The sequence below is a fragment of the Clarias gariepinus genome, chromosome 1 (assembly GCF_024256425.1).
Source record: "Clarias gariepinus isolate MV-2021 ecotype Netherlands chromosome 1, CGAR_prim_01v2, whole genome shotgun sequence".
NCBI lineage: Eukaryota > Metazoa > Chordata > Actinopteri > Siluriformes > Clariidae > Clarias > Clarias gariepinus.
Genome location: NC_071100.1, coordinates 6,590,001 through 6,605,589, shown reverse-complemented (window position 1 = coordinate 6,605,589; position 15,589 = coordinate 6,590,001). Strand labels below are relative to the sequence as shown.

General features: G+C 39.0%; 1 protein-coding gene across 1 annotated transcript in view; it reads left to right on the top strand.

Moving 5' to 3' along the window:
- The first annotated feature begins 786 nt into the window (after positions 1-786).
- ptprn2 (protein tyrosine phosphatase receptor type N2) overlaps positions 787-15,589 on the top strand; it is a 214,128-nt gene continuing 199,325 nt past the window's right edge. Inside the window, exon 1 of the mRNA XM_053505462.1 lies at positions 787-843. Coding sequence (XP_053361437.1) covers positions 789-843 — 55 coding nt within the window. The 5' untranslated portion in view covers positions 787-788. The remainder of the gene's footprint in view (positions 844-15,589) is intronic.

The window sequence follows — 15,589 nt, the reverse complement described above, 5'->3', positions numbered from 1 at the left end:
TAACTGTTACTTTTGACTTTAAAATATAACTACTGTTATTTAGAGTTTACATTTAAAGGAAATGACATCATCACAACACATCAAAAATAAACCCAGGATTTGCAGAGCTTTAATAACTCGAAGCAAAATGTGAATAATTTGTAAACAATTTGTTTTGATGTTTTGGCTGGATAACATTAATAATTTATTTTTTAAAAAGATGTAAACAGCTCAGCTTTACCTGATGGTTTGTGCCTCTCCATCTTCCCCTTGGTGACACTCCAGAAGTTTCCAGGAGTTAAACTGCAGTTCTTTCTTATTTTTAATGCTAATAAAATGATAATATTTGTAATATAATATATTTTTATATTTCATATAATATGTATTTTTTGACTGACAGTGAAATATAACTTTAAACTTATATATAAACACAGAACAGAAAGAACCAAAGAGAGAGAGAGATAGCTGTAGGGTGTGTTGGGAGAGTGACGTCAGCCGGAGTGGGAGGGGGGTTACAGAGCGAGAAGGGGCGTGGCTCCGCTGGTGGTCGCTGTCCGTGGTTCTGAGCCCGCGCGCTCTGAGAGAGAGTTGATCTTCAGTTTCCGTTTTTTTTTCCTCAATTAAATCAGTTTCTTCCATCGCATCGCGCGTGCCGGTGTGTGTCTGGGGTTTTTCTTTTTTCCCCCTCTCTCTCTCTCACTGAGTGTGTGTGTGTGTGTGTGAGTGTCTCCGGGACACGGCAGTGTGTGTGTGTGTGTGTGTGTGTGTGGATCAGGATGGAGGAGTCTCAGGGTCTGATGATGATGATGATGATGATGATGGTGGTGCTGCTGATGCGCGTGATCACCGCGAGCCACAAACACGGTCAGTTACTGTTCTCTCACACGCGCACACACACACACGCGCGCGCTCGCTCGCTCGCTCGTGCATGCTGCATGTTATCTCAGTAGTGTCCTTACGTAATGCAGCGCAGAGTCTCTGATTGTATTCGCATCTGTGAACAAACAAACAAACAAACAAACAATTAAACAGCACCAGGAGATGAATGTGATATCACCAGACTGTCCACTCCTCTCCGTCTCATCACCACTGTACAGTCTGTACCCAAACAAACTTACCATCCTGTCCTGTTACACTTCATAACCTTCATTATTTACACCCTGGAGCCCTTACAACTCTCAGCATATAAACCATGATTTGTTTTGCAGGGTTTTTTATTTTATTTGTATATATATATATATATATATATATATATATATATATATATATATATATATACATACAGGTATATATGAGACTCAGGATTGTGCAGGATTCTGGACATTTATAGACATTTTATACTTCACTTCATTTTGCACACTTTTGCACATTTTCCATATTTTGCATATTTGTTATTTGTATCACTATTGTGTATATTTTGCACAGCTAGGTTTATATATATATATATATATATATATATATATTTTTTTTTTTTTTTTTCTCGGCAGCTTTTCTATATTTTAAAAATAAGGTCTTTATATTTTATTTTTTAATTCCATTCACTAATTTATTTCTATTAATAATTTAGATTTTAAGGTCAGGAGTGGCCATATAAGCATTTCACTGTCAGACTGTGTATGTGACAAATACAATTTAAATTTAGAATTTTAAGTGTGTAATATGCTTTTTCTTTTCTTTTTTTTTTTTTTTTTTTTACCAAAATACCCCTTCTTGTTAAAAAAAATAATTTAACCTTTTTTTGCACAACATATGAGCAACACGATAAACTGAATCTGACCATTTTTGATTAAAATTATATTTTCTCACATTTTATACAAATTTCCATCACTTCCTTTTGATTCTGTGAAGCTGCTTTGCGACAGTGACCTCTGTTAAAAACACCATACAAATCAAATTGACTTGGTTGGCTGTTTCATTATAGGTTAACTATACAAACATGACTGAGCAAAAAAAAAAAAAAAAAAAAAAATATATATATATATATATATATAAAAAAAAGGCAAATCACCCACAAAAAAAAAATAGCAAAGATACACATGATCGCGTGTTTTCGGTTGTTTCTATGATCAAAATAATAATAATAATAATAATAATAATATGCTCATTTTGAGTGTTTTACATTCTTGCAGCGTCATTCCCATATTTCAGTAATGGTATAATGTACACATTATAAAAGTAATGATAACTATTGATCTACAGTACTTAAACTTTGGACATAATCCAAAACCCAAAAGTCTGAAGCCTCCTCGTTAAACACCTTGGGAGTCTGAAGGTGTTTTGGGGCCCTAGAGAACTTCTGACATGTCCTGACATTTGTGTCTTTTTCAGTTACTTATAAACATACAAATGGATAAAGTCTAAAGTTGGCAGAAACTGGGCTACAGTAATATATGAGCAGCATTCATGATACGCAACACACACACACACACACACACACACACACACACACACACACACACACACACACACAAACACCAGCAAGACTTCCATATTAGCATGTATATGTTGTTTTTTACTCATCATTGTCCTACAGTATGCTGTGTTGCGACATGGATTTGTGCTACTTGGGTTTTAAGGGTTTTAATGTCATCATTAACAATTTTATTTCCCTGGGGCAATAATAAGGACGAATCTATGTTTATTATACGCCTCTACCGAATGGTTGACATCTTGCTTCATGGTAAAAAACAAACAAAAAAAACCTAATAATTAATATATTTACAAATACAGCACAAATTTAATTTGTTGTCATGGTTTTAAAAAACAAACAGCATCAGTGGCACTTAATGTAATTATTATGCTGTTCATTTCTCTCTCTCTCTCCCATCTGCTGTGTACAGTAGCACAGATTGTACGAACTACAGTAAGGAGAACCTTCAGTGCAGACAGACAAAAATCACTTGCATATAGTATATAGGTTTCTCCTCAATATACTGTACAAGAAATGTAATTATTATTATTATTATTATTATTATTATTATTATTATTGAGTGTGTTTTGGAAACGTGTGTATCGCATGTTCTCCACGTGTCCATATGGGATTCCTCCAGGAACTCCAGTTCAATCCAGTTTCCTAAAAAACATATCAGCCCCTGTCGGGTGCGTGTCTTGCCTGAATTCCCAGTTCACTCCCAGTATTCCCAGTATAGATTACTGGAATCCATGTTACACAGGTCTGCATTGATTTGTACTCCCAGCCCAGTTCTTATAATGTGCAAGTGGTGTTGGTGAATGAGTGTGTGTTCAGTTCACACACACAGATGTGTCTTTTTTTTTTTAAGTTGCTGAGAAGTTATCCATCGATTTTCAGTGATCAGGCGTTCCACTCACTGAATGTTCACGTGAACAACTGCAGTGGGCTCCGAGTCACCTCGACCGGGATCTTCATTCACTGATGTACAGCTGTTTTACAAAATGTTTTAATTGTTTTACTGCAGTTAGGAGTTTCCTCACTGTACTGTGCTTAAAGTGCTTGAAGCTGTAAACGTCAAACACTTTCATTCTTCAGTAATTTCAGCACAAGTCCCGTTAATTAACACTAGAGAAAGAAAAAAAAAAAAACACTGGAGAAGTTGCTTGCGCTGTGGATTAGTTTCATTATTGAAACTCTGATAATGAGATCGTTGCATGCATGTGAATTTATTTTAAAGGTGACCCACTATGCAAAATTCACTTTTGAGACATTTTTAGATATCCAGATGGGTCTCTAATGTGTGTGTGTGTGTGTGTGTGTGTGTGTGAGCGCAAAAAAGCGCTGTACTGACAGATACAAATGACATCCATTAACAAAGCTAACTAATTAGCTGACTAGCTGAGACAAAAATGTATTAACACTATAAATTTACCCAAAAAAACTGCGCACTATACAAGAAGACCACATAAAGTGCGCATGCAAATGTGCAAACGAGAACATCAACATGACGAACCACACGACACAATCCAACACTGTAAACGTTTATTGTAATTAGCAGTGAAGATATAACAAAACAGTCCTTGTGCAAACGACAGGTTACAAATACTGAGCATATAAGGAAGACTTCCTCTGCTTCTCTGGAGGGGCGGGACTCAGGAGTCACTCATTTGTATAAACACTAAAACAGTGCATGTGGATAAGGAGTGAAACAGAGCGATTGAGGTATTACAAATGCCTCCCGGAGGGATATTACAGCCACACATATGGACACACACACAATATCTGGGGGGAATTTTGAGACCTTTTTAAAGAACTAGAGAAGAAATTGGAATAACTTTTAATTTTTTGGATTTTATAAATATATTTTTTCATATATTTATGTTTTTCGTGGATTTTTTCTCCAATTTTCTCCCTAATTTAGTCGTATCCAATTCCTCCCTGTCACTAGGGGGCTCCACATTAAGGCGACTACGATCCCTGATTGATAAAACAACTACATTTATATGTAGACACTAGCTAACTAGCCTAGCTTGCTCTGTAAATTAGCTTCATCACTTGAACAACGTCACTGATGGCTGTAACTCGGCACCATTTGCGTTTTTTTCTAGATTAACTTCCCAAACACGCGTTTAGCTAGAACGTTGCTTTTTAACCATGTTTGTTAGCTTAACCTTGCGATCCAATTGCCCAGGAATTTACTACCAAAACAAAAAAAACATTTGATTTCACTCCACACTGATTTATGATGGAAGTACGAGACATGTGAGAAGTGTGTGTGTGTGCGTGTGAGAAGTGTGTGTGTGTGCATGAGTGTGTGTTTGTCCTGCCAACATTAGTGTGGTGTGAAGATGATGCGTAATGCTTCACACACACACACACACATACACACATCCTGTGTTACAGTGTCTGGACGTCTGACTCATCTTCATATGGGATGCCTGGAAAGCGAGCCGCTTCACATTAAGATGTTACGTTCAGTAACAGCGCTGGTGAATCCTGGACTCTGATTGGTCGGACAGAAGAGCGTTGATTAATTATTATTCATGGCAGGCGCTTTGACAGTGGCGCAGCTACAGTAGCGTCTGAATTACAGGTGCGCTCTTTCTGATCCTTTGATACGGGTCGTAAAACTGTTCCTCCATGACTTTCCTGAAATCTCCAATGGTTTTCCTCAGGATCCCTCCCCTCCCTAGAGGCGCTTTTATTGCTAATTGACTCCCGGAGTTATATTTGTGTACGGCGCACTCGTAGCAAAGAGCCTTCTTAAATCGATTGGGTTTGAAAGCTTGTCTGTCGCGATGTTCTTTTCTTTATTCCTCCTATGAGTGTGTTTTTACTAATCGGGTGTATTAGGTGGATTATATTACTGTGCACAACAGACAGTGTTATTACGTTTAGCAGGTGATGGAGTCGTATTAACTCCGGCAGAAAGGTGAGACGCGCCAGGTTTCCGCTGGCTCTCTGAGTGTTTCCTCTACACGCGTCATTCGGTTCATTACGAGACCCTCCATGAGCTCGCAGCAGAAACGGTTTGGGAAAATTATAGTCTGTTAGATGAAGTAGTGGAGGGGAAAAGAGGGCACATTTCTGCTCAACTGCATCTCCGAACATTGGGCTAAAATGGACTAAAAAAACAAAACAAAACGTGCAGTTATGTATTACGTAATTGACATCTACAGTATGTCAGTGGTCTGAGTGGGAGGGGCTTTCTTTCTCATGTCAGTCACACTGACACTAGCCAATCATCGATCTCTGGGCTTGTGTATGCAGAAGAGGGCCGATAGAACCTTCCACCGGGCCCTGGACCAAGATTTGTCTTTTAGGTTTAAAAACAGAAAGTATAATTTCGGATTTCAAGTCAAACTCTCGAAGCCTTAAAATGTCGTCGATTGGGGCAGAACGCTGCGAGGAAGGCGTGCTCAAGGGCGATCTCCTGGGACGGTCTGTGCTTGGCATAGAGCGAAAGTCGGTTCTGTTCTGTTGGAACGAGTGAATTTAATCAGAGAGTGAGGGAGAGAGAGAGAGAGAGAGAGAGAGAAGCATGGCGACACGCTGCCAGGCCATCTGTACGGCGAGATACCGAGCCCGCACCCACCCCCACTCGCTCTCTCTCGCTTTTTTTCTCTCCCTCCGTACTTATTCTCCACATTATCCTTTTGTAGCGTTTACCTCAAAGCGAGATGTGTTTAGTTGTCGAGTGGAGCGTGAAAGTGCACCTGGAGAGAGAGAGTGCTAGAAATGAGGGGAGTCTAAAGAGAGCTTAAAAAGCATGACGACAGCTCCGTGCGCCAAACATGACTCTCCAGGTTATACTTCACAGGTTTAGAAGTATCTTTATCTGGTCAAGTCATTTCCTTTTTCGGCTATTTTGTTCCATCTTACTGGCACGAGTACCCTGCAGGATATGTACAGTACAAGCTGATGAATTAATTAAAGGTTGAAGCCATTTTGCGTTTGTTTGGGTCAATGTGGGCCTCTTTATATAGAAATTCAGTCTGAGAAAGTCTGAGATTGAGAGAAGAAATAGGGCAGAAGACAGATACTTTTACAAGAAGTCGTAAAACCGGGCAGTGCTTCCCAAAGACTAGAAACACTGTGAAGCCAGAATAAACAATGGCAGCGTTTTTGTCCAAGATGGAGTACTTACTGGTTTTACTGGTGAAAAACGAATGAACCTAGACAGGCAAAGCCTTAAGCACTCAGCTACCTTTGGGGCAGTGGTATCTCAGGGGGGTTCAGGTACCAAGTTACTGATCAGGATTGGCGGTTTGATCCCCAGTTCCACCATGTTGCCACTGTTGGGCCCTTGAGCAAGACCTATCTGCTCCAGGGGTGCTGACCCAGCAGTCTCACCCCAGTTACGCTAGGATATGTGAAGAATTTCACTGTGCTGTAATGTATATGTGACAAATAAAGGCTTAACCTTTGTGACTTTCTACAAGCATTCAATTCTTTGTATGAAGAAGTGATTTGAGTGCCGATGCAACGTGTGAGTGGAGATTCTATAGAACAAGTGAGCACTGATTTTAATTCCTACCTGCATTTCATTCCCTTTTACAAAAGTGGAGGTGGACGTGTCTATCATCTGTCCATTAGGCATTGTTCCATTTTTTGTTCAGATGCAATTTTGCGAACTTCAGTCGTGCTTTTTTTGGGGCAGAAGAGAGTTTTTCCCGCCAACCATTCCAGATAAACTATACTTGTTCAGTCTTCTTTTAATTGTGCTGTCATGAAGCATTGCACAATCTAACTTTGTGGCAAATGTGCTGGGACGTCCACTGCTTGGAAGATTGTCAACAGTCTTGAATGCTGAACTCGAAATTGCTTAAAGATAGATTTAAAACCCTTTCCAAGTTAACAGTTGTTTCTCTAAGATATGAGATAAGATACGCTTATGTCTTTCCTTCCTCGTATTACACCTTAATGGTCCAGACAAGCAAACTGATAAAACCTCTGCTTAAATAGAGGTCTGATTACCAATTAATAACCAATTAAGTCTGATGATTAGCAGAACCTGGCTTCAACTTACCCCCTTAAATCCAGTGGAAGCTGTAAGAGGGTACTTAGCATTGCCTAACTGTATATTTTGGGTTTATTTTTGTTTAATAACTAACGGTACAGTGAAAAAAACGTTACATGCTGTTATGTATATATGTATATATAATGTTAATACTAAGACCTGCTACGATCAGATGATTTTTAGTATGTTTCACAACAACACGTACTATAGCATTATAATAGGGGGTACTAACTTTTGAACGTGACTATACAAGACAATACAAAGGGGAATATAGCTTAGGGGAGTTCTCAGAAGAAAAAGAAGGAACCTGAGATCAGAGCATAGCATCAGCCATGATGCAGCGCCAACGTTTCATGTGAACTCAGTATAAAAGGTTGTTGCGGTCTGTCATACGGTTCATAACAAGATTCTGTAGTTTGTAGCTCTGTCTGTTATTGGACATTATGCACAGTGGTGCGGGTCATAATTAGATGTAATAGAGTAAAAGTTTTTTTTTTTTTTTTTTACTCAGGCACGTTAAAGCATTAAATTGATAGAAATGCTGTACAATAAGGTCACGGCCACATTATTTCCTTCAGAATCATTATCATTATCACCTCCTTCTCATTTCCTGAGTCGGATTATGATCCGCTCGGGCACATTTTCTTCTCTAAAGCCGGAAAAACATCAGACTAAATGTTAATCGCAGTTCATAATGGAGATACTCTCGCTATGATTCTCAGTACAATAAAATTCTTATTGTTGAAGTCTCCACTATGTGTGTGTGTGTGTGTGTGTGTGTGTGTGTGTGTGTGTGTGTGTGTGTGTGTTGCGGAACTTTATGTAAGCCTTAATAAGAGGCAGTGTCGCATTTAGTAAATGAGTGTCTTCTTGCAGGCTAATTCTCCAGCATCATCCGCTGCTGGTCACATGTATTACTGTGCGTGTGTGTGTCTAAATGTGTGTGTGTGTGGGGGGGGGGGGGGGATAGAGAGAGAGAAAGAGGGAGAGAGCGAGTGAGCGTGGGAGTCGTGGCTCGTTTCCTGTCAACTCGGTCTAGGCTATAAATACATAGATGAAGTGAACAGCCTTGTTTGAGAAACTAATAACGTTCTCTCGCTGTATCTTCATCTTTGTCATTTTTCTTCACCCCACGTTTTCTCTTCCTTGATATAAATCTTCCCCCTTTTCTCCGTGTCTCTCTCTAATATGTTCACTTATTCAGTATTTGAGCTAGATTATGATAATTGTTTAAAAACCATCCAAATGCTAGACATGAATAACACCTCAGTATAATTCACAACAGTTAGGGCGAGCAGAAAACTGGATACATTATGTTTTTGGTCCAAATGTAGCTTTAACAAAACAACACCACCACTATCCAGTGTTTAGGTGTTATTATGTGCCAGTGTTCAGGTGTTATTACGTTCCAGTGTGCAGGTGTTGTCTTTATCCAGTGTCCTCTTGTTATTTCTATCCAGTGTCCAGATGTTATTCCATTCCAGTGTTCAGGTGTTATTCCTATCCAGTGTCCAGATGTTCCCTTTATCCAGTGTCCAGGTGTTATTCCATTCCAGTGTCCAGTTGTTATCTCTATTTCATATCCCGGTGTTATTCATATGCAGTGTCCAGGTGTTATTTCTATACAGTGTCCAGGTGTTTTCTCTATCCAGTGTCCTGGTGTTATTGCATTCCAGTGCCCAGTTGTTATTCCGTTCTAGTGTCCAGGTGTTGTCCCTTTCCAGTGTCCTAACTTTATTCATATCCAGTGTCTAGTTGTTGTCTCTATTCAATGTTCTGGTGATAGTGTTCCAGTGTCCAGGTGTTGTCTTTATCCAGTGTCCAGATGTTGTCTTTAGTGTTATTCCTTTCTGGTGTCCAGGTGTTATTCCTACCCAGTGTCCTGGTGTTATTCCTTTCCACTGTCCTGGTGGTATTCCTTTCCACTGTCCTGGTGTTATTCCTTTCCACTGTCCTGGTGTTATTCCTTTCCACTGTCCTGGTGGTATTCCTTTCCAGTGTCCTGATGTTATTCCTATCCAGTGTCCTAGTGTTATTCCTTTCCACTGTCCTGGTGTAATGCCTTTCCAGTGTCCTGGTGTTATTTCTTTCCAGTGTCCAGTTGTTGTCTATATTCAGTGTTCTGCTGTTCTTCTGTTTCAGTGTCCAGGTGTTATCCCTTTTAACACTAGAAGCGCCGCGCCAGTGTCACCTACTAAAAACGCGGTTCAGCGGTCATTTGACCGCCTATTGTTTTGAATGGGAAGCTGCTGCTGACACACAATGATCGCTAGATGGCGCTTTTACCCAAAGAAAATAGTTTAGCTCCAAGATCAACTTGCACTTGGACAATCCGCCATTCATTCCCGCGTTGATAATCAGCGGTATCTTTTTTTCATATTCAACTGAGAAAACCTACTACAGAGTCTCTAAGGGGACAAAGGAAAAGGGGGAAAACGGCAGAAAAAAACAAGTCATGTTTTGCATTATAACCCAAAGTTTTTGGCATGACTTTTTTTTTGCCGTTTTTTCTCCTCCTTTGTCCATCTAGGGGCTTCGTACTATAACAAAAAGGAAAGCTCTACTTAATTTTATATCGTATGGAGAAAATTTATTAGTTTTTTCATTCTATTCGAAGCTTCTGAACGTCTCGGGTGGAGCAGGAGCCGCGATTTAGTTCTGAACTCGATTGCGTGAAATTATCGCTAAAACAATATTAAATTAAAAAAAAATCAGATATACTACAGCAAATAATAAACTATGCTATGGCATAACCGAAGCAAACACCACGATTATGCCTCGTTTCGTTCAGTGTTGCTAGGTTAGTGTTGCTAATCGGTTCACTTGGCCGCGGTGTATTATAAACCTGCGGTATGTTTCACTGCTTATGTTCATGTAATAAAAGCGAGGGAAATGTAGAAGTGATGTGTGGCCACTGAATGAGAACTAAATCAAAGATTTCAGTAACTACACTGAGTGTAACATCGGCATAGTGACACTAAACAGCTGAACACCTTCACTTTTCCGTTTACCTCTGAGAAAAAAAAAGCTGTATTTAGTTTGTTTATATTCAGAGTAACACCTTCCAACCACCTCTCATAGTCTATTGTTAGTTTTAGTGATTTGGCAGAAACTAATTATCACTACATAAGTACCCCAACACCCCTGATCATAAGTTTCAGCTGAAACTAATTCTATACATGCAACAGAAAATGTAGATGCAGATTCCAAATGTATAAAGGTGCTCTCTCTCTCTCTCTCTCTCTCTCTCTCTATATATATATATATATATATATATAGCCTATATATATATATATATATCAGCGGTCACGGAGTGAAAAGACTTTGAAGCAGTTTATATATTAATCTAAGCTTGAACTTATCAACATTGTTTCGTTCAGATTCCGCTCCAGTGTGTTTCTTAATCTTTCTATATATATATATATAGCTATTACTTGACCCTAAAGTTTAGTTTAGCACACAAAAAAGTCCTTTCTGGTAAATCAACAGCACTTGTATTTTATTTACAGCAATTAATTAAAAATTTATATATGTCATCATATAAAAATGAATATATATATATTGTACAGTACAAGGTAAACACGAGACAGATTACAAAATGAAAAAAACAAACAGTGTCTTCTTTACAAACAGCTTCTACTGTGCGTCGAGATGCTGAAATCCCTTGCATGTTGCCCCTCAATTTTGTGCTTCCAAGTGGAGAGATATTTGACCGACAGCTTAGAACAAAAGAACTGTAAGTGTGATCACAACCCCCTCCGAACGACCGTGCCATCAATCAGTGACCACCTCAGAAGTTCCCTCCAATGTATGCTGATGTTTTGCAAGTATTTTTGCAAAACTATGACACTCTCTTAAGAGGTGGTTGGAATGTGTTATTCATTCATTTATTCTATACAAGGGCACTAACTACACAGACCAAACTGTTACCTTATTTTATTCTTATACTCATCGCTGTGCTTGTTGTAACTGAAAAACGCTGCAACTGCTTCAGGGGAGGTGTGTGTGTGTGTGTGTGTGTGCGCGCGCGTGCGTGTGCTGCAGCCTGTGAATGAATACGCACAGCCGAGAACAGAGACATGAGGGACATCTAATACCGTATTGTGTAGTGTCCCTTTTTCAGCGGATGTTTCTGCTACCGCAGATCAGTTTATCAACTTGTAATATATTAATTTTAGGAATATATTAACATGTGCAGACATTTAGTTGAGGGGGCGCTGCCCCTCTTGCCCCTGAATAGAGCCAGCCTCGATTACACACACACACACACACACACACACACACACACACACACACACATATATATATATACAGTGGAACCTTGGATTACGAGTAACGTGGTTTACGAGTGTTTTGCAAGACGAGCAACAATTTTTAATAATTTCTTAATTGAAAAACGAGCATTGTCTTAGTTAACGAGCACCGAGTATCATGTTTCACGCATGCGCTTCTTGTTTTAACAACGAGCGTTACGTCATCACAAGTGAGCCAACGGTTTTTCTCTCTCTTGCAGCAGAATTGTAGGTAATCGTCTCTCCTGCTGGGTGAATAGACACACGCGCTGTGTGTGTGTGTGTGTGTGTGTGTGAGATGTGCGTGTGCGCGCGCACACACACACATTAACGGAGAGACCGTTTTTAAAACCGTTTAAAAATTAGCAAGGAACATCGCTAGTCACACTCGCGTGAGTGCATACTAACGGGATTACTACTGTAAAGTAAAACAACAACAACAACAAAAATTAAACAGCTCCTCACCTTTGAAAACAGTCGCGACAGAGAAGAGTTTGTGTGTTTATTTGGCAACCTGAGAGAGGGGAGCTGTAAAGCCGAGACCTATCGTCTCCCCTGCTGGGTCTTAGAGCCTGCAGTGTTTTTGAGTGCGCGTGTGTTTGTGTCTGTGTAAGTCAGAGAGTTTGTGTGTTTGTTTGGCAACCTGAGAGAAGGGGGCCGTAAAGCCGAGACCTATCGTCTCCCCTGCTGGGTCTTAGTGTCTGCAGTGTTTTTGCGTGCGCGTGTGTGTGTTTGTGTCTGTGTAAGGCAGAGAGTTTGTGTGTTTGTTTGGCAACCTAAGAGAAGGGGGCCGTAAACGCGAACGAGCCCCCCTTCATCCCCCCTCCTCTCAGGTTGCCAAATAAACACACAAACTTCTCTCTGTCGCGATTGTTTTCAAAGGTGAGGAGCTGTTTAATTTGTTTTTTGTTGTTGTTGTTTTACTTACAGCAGTGATCCTGTTAGTATGCGCTCACGTGAGTGTGACTAGGAATGTCTCTTGCTAATTTTTAAATGGTTTTAAAAACGGTCTATCCGTTAATGTGTGTGTGTGTGTGTGTGTGTGTGTGTGTGTGTGTGTGTGTGCACAAACGAAAACCCTTATCTGTCGGGGTTTAATTTTACATTTTTTAAGGTAAAGTACAGGTTAATTTGTTTTATTTTTACTTTATATTTTGTATTAATTATATTTATGTATTTATTTTTTTGGGCTGTAGAACGAATAATTTAAGTTTCCATTATTTACTATGGGAAAATTAAATTTGGTTTACGAGTGTTTTGGAATACGAGCCCACTTCCGGAACGAATTAAGCTCGTAATCCGAGGTTCCACTGTATATATATATATATATATATATATATATATATATATATATATATATATATATATATATAGAATGCATCTTTATACATTTGGAATCTGCATCTACATTTTCTGTTGCATGTATAGAATTAGTTTCAGCTGAAACTCATGATCAGGGGTGTTGGGGTACTTATGTAGTGATAATTAGTTTCTGCCAAATCATTAAAACTAACAATAGACTATGAGAGGTGGTTGGAAGGTGTTACTCTGAATATAAACGAACTAAATACAGCTTTTTTTCCTCAGAGGTAAACAGAAAAGTGAAGTTGTTCAGCTGTTTAGTGTCACTATGTCATAACCAGTGAAACAACGTGGACTCATCGCTGTGCTTGTTGTAACTGAAAAAACGCTGCAACTGCTTCAAATTCTTTCCACTTTCTTTGACCGCTGAAATCCGACACGACACCATGTTAGGCTACGTCTTGACTCATTTGCATATCGACGGTGATTAGATGTTGACCGAGGGCTCAGGGGAGGTGTGTGTGTGTGCGCGCCTACTTCGTGTACTTTTATAAACATTCTAAATATAAACACACAAAATACAGCTTTTTTTTTCTCAGAGGTAAACGGAAAAGTGAAGTTGTTCAGCTGTTTAGTGTCACTATGCCGATGTTACACTCAGTGTAGTTACTGAAATCTTTGGTTTAGTTCTCATTCAGTGGCCACACATCACCTCCACATTTCCCTCGCTTTTATTACATGAACATAAGCAGTGAAACATCCCGCAGGTTTATAATACACCGCGGCAAAGTGAACCACGTTCCCGCCGATTTCGACTGAACGAACGGAGGCATAATCGTGGTTTATATAATAATAATAATAATAATAATAATAATAATAATAGTTTAATAGTTTATTATCTGCTGTGGTAGATCTGATTTATACAAATTTAATAATGAGGCTTTATATCCTCAGGAGGGGTCTTTACATATGTAATATGTAAAACAATATTGTTTTAGAGATAATTTACGGAGGCTTCTAACAGAATGAACAGACTAATGAAATTTCTCAAAACGTTATAAAATTAAGTAAAGCGAAATCCCCTAAATGAACTTATAAAATATCGCTGATTATCAACACCAGAACGAATGGCGAATTGTCGATATTTCACGGAGGCATATATATATATATATATATATATATATATATATATATATATATAAGTATATTTAAGTATATATTTAAAGTATTAAGTACGTTACAGCTATTTTTACTGTTTCAAATACATGATTAATATACATTACAAATACTAAAAATGTACACTTTGTGGTTAATACAAATATACTTTATTATATCATATATATATATATATATATATATATATATATATATATATATATATATATATATATAATAAACTGCATAAACCTGAGATAGTTACATATACACTCTGAATGACGCATAGATAGTATGCACGATTCCTTGCGCCATCTGCTGAGCGAAATAAGAATCGCAGGTTGGAAAAGACAGGAAACGTCATGCCGCCGCGCAGCTGTCAGCGATTTCACGTAAATAAGAGCAAAATAGGGTTATACTGGCTTTTACTGGTGCGATTTTGAAAATGTAAGCATACAGGGTGATTAAGCTCAGGGAACTAGGAAAAGTCATGGAAGGAGAGCCCTGGAATTTGATCGAGTGTGAAGTATTTTTTTTTTTTTAACCCCCTTGCGGTCAAATGACCGCTGCTCGGCGCTTCTAGTGTTAATTGTCCAGGTGTTATTCCTATTCAGTGTCCATTTGTTATCCCCCCACTGTAACTCCTAGTTGTTTACCAGTCTGAGAAACAGGAGACACCCTGTGTCCTGTTTAGTGTTCCTGAGGCCTGGATCCTTTTCAGTTCTCAGCTGTGTAACTGGCCGCGGTGTGAAAGAGACATTAGCGCTCCATCATCCTTCAAAGTCAGGCCTTGTTGCATAATTCATACTTCATAATTCACCCTTTCTTCCAGAGCTCTGACGGCCAGAAGCACATTTCTATATTAATGTGTTTGTGTGTGTGTGTGTGTGTGTGTGTGTGTGTGTGTGTGTGTGTGTGTGTGTGTGTTTGAAGTATGAGTCTCTGAATGCAACACTGAGCAACAGCGTGGGTGTACACCATTTTTAATGCAGCTGACTCTTGAATGACACTCATTAACAAGTGGAGAGTGTGTGTGCCTTTGTGTGTGTGTGTGTGTGTGTGTGTGTGTGTGTGTGTGTGTGTGTAGATTTAAGATTGACTCAGAGAATGGAGTGGTTTCCAGAGTAAAATCTATAGGCTCTTTGCTGTGTGTACGTGTCATACATTTTTAATTAAAAAGTAATGACTTTTTAGTGACAGTCAGTAAAATGAGGTTTGTAGGTGTGTGTGTGTGTGTGTGTGTGTGTGTGTGTCCAGAACATAAATATAAATGATTCTTTATCCTGTGGAACTCTCAGAAGCCTTTAGTGAATCTCAGCTCATGTTCCTGACTGGCGTACGTATGAATGTCTGTATGTCTGATTATTTCTTATTGTGATGTATTTAGATAGCGCTGGTCTAAGATCACTTCTTACTGTAGCCCTGAAC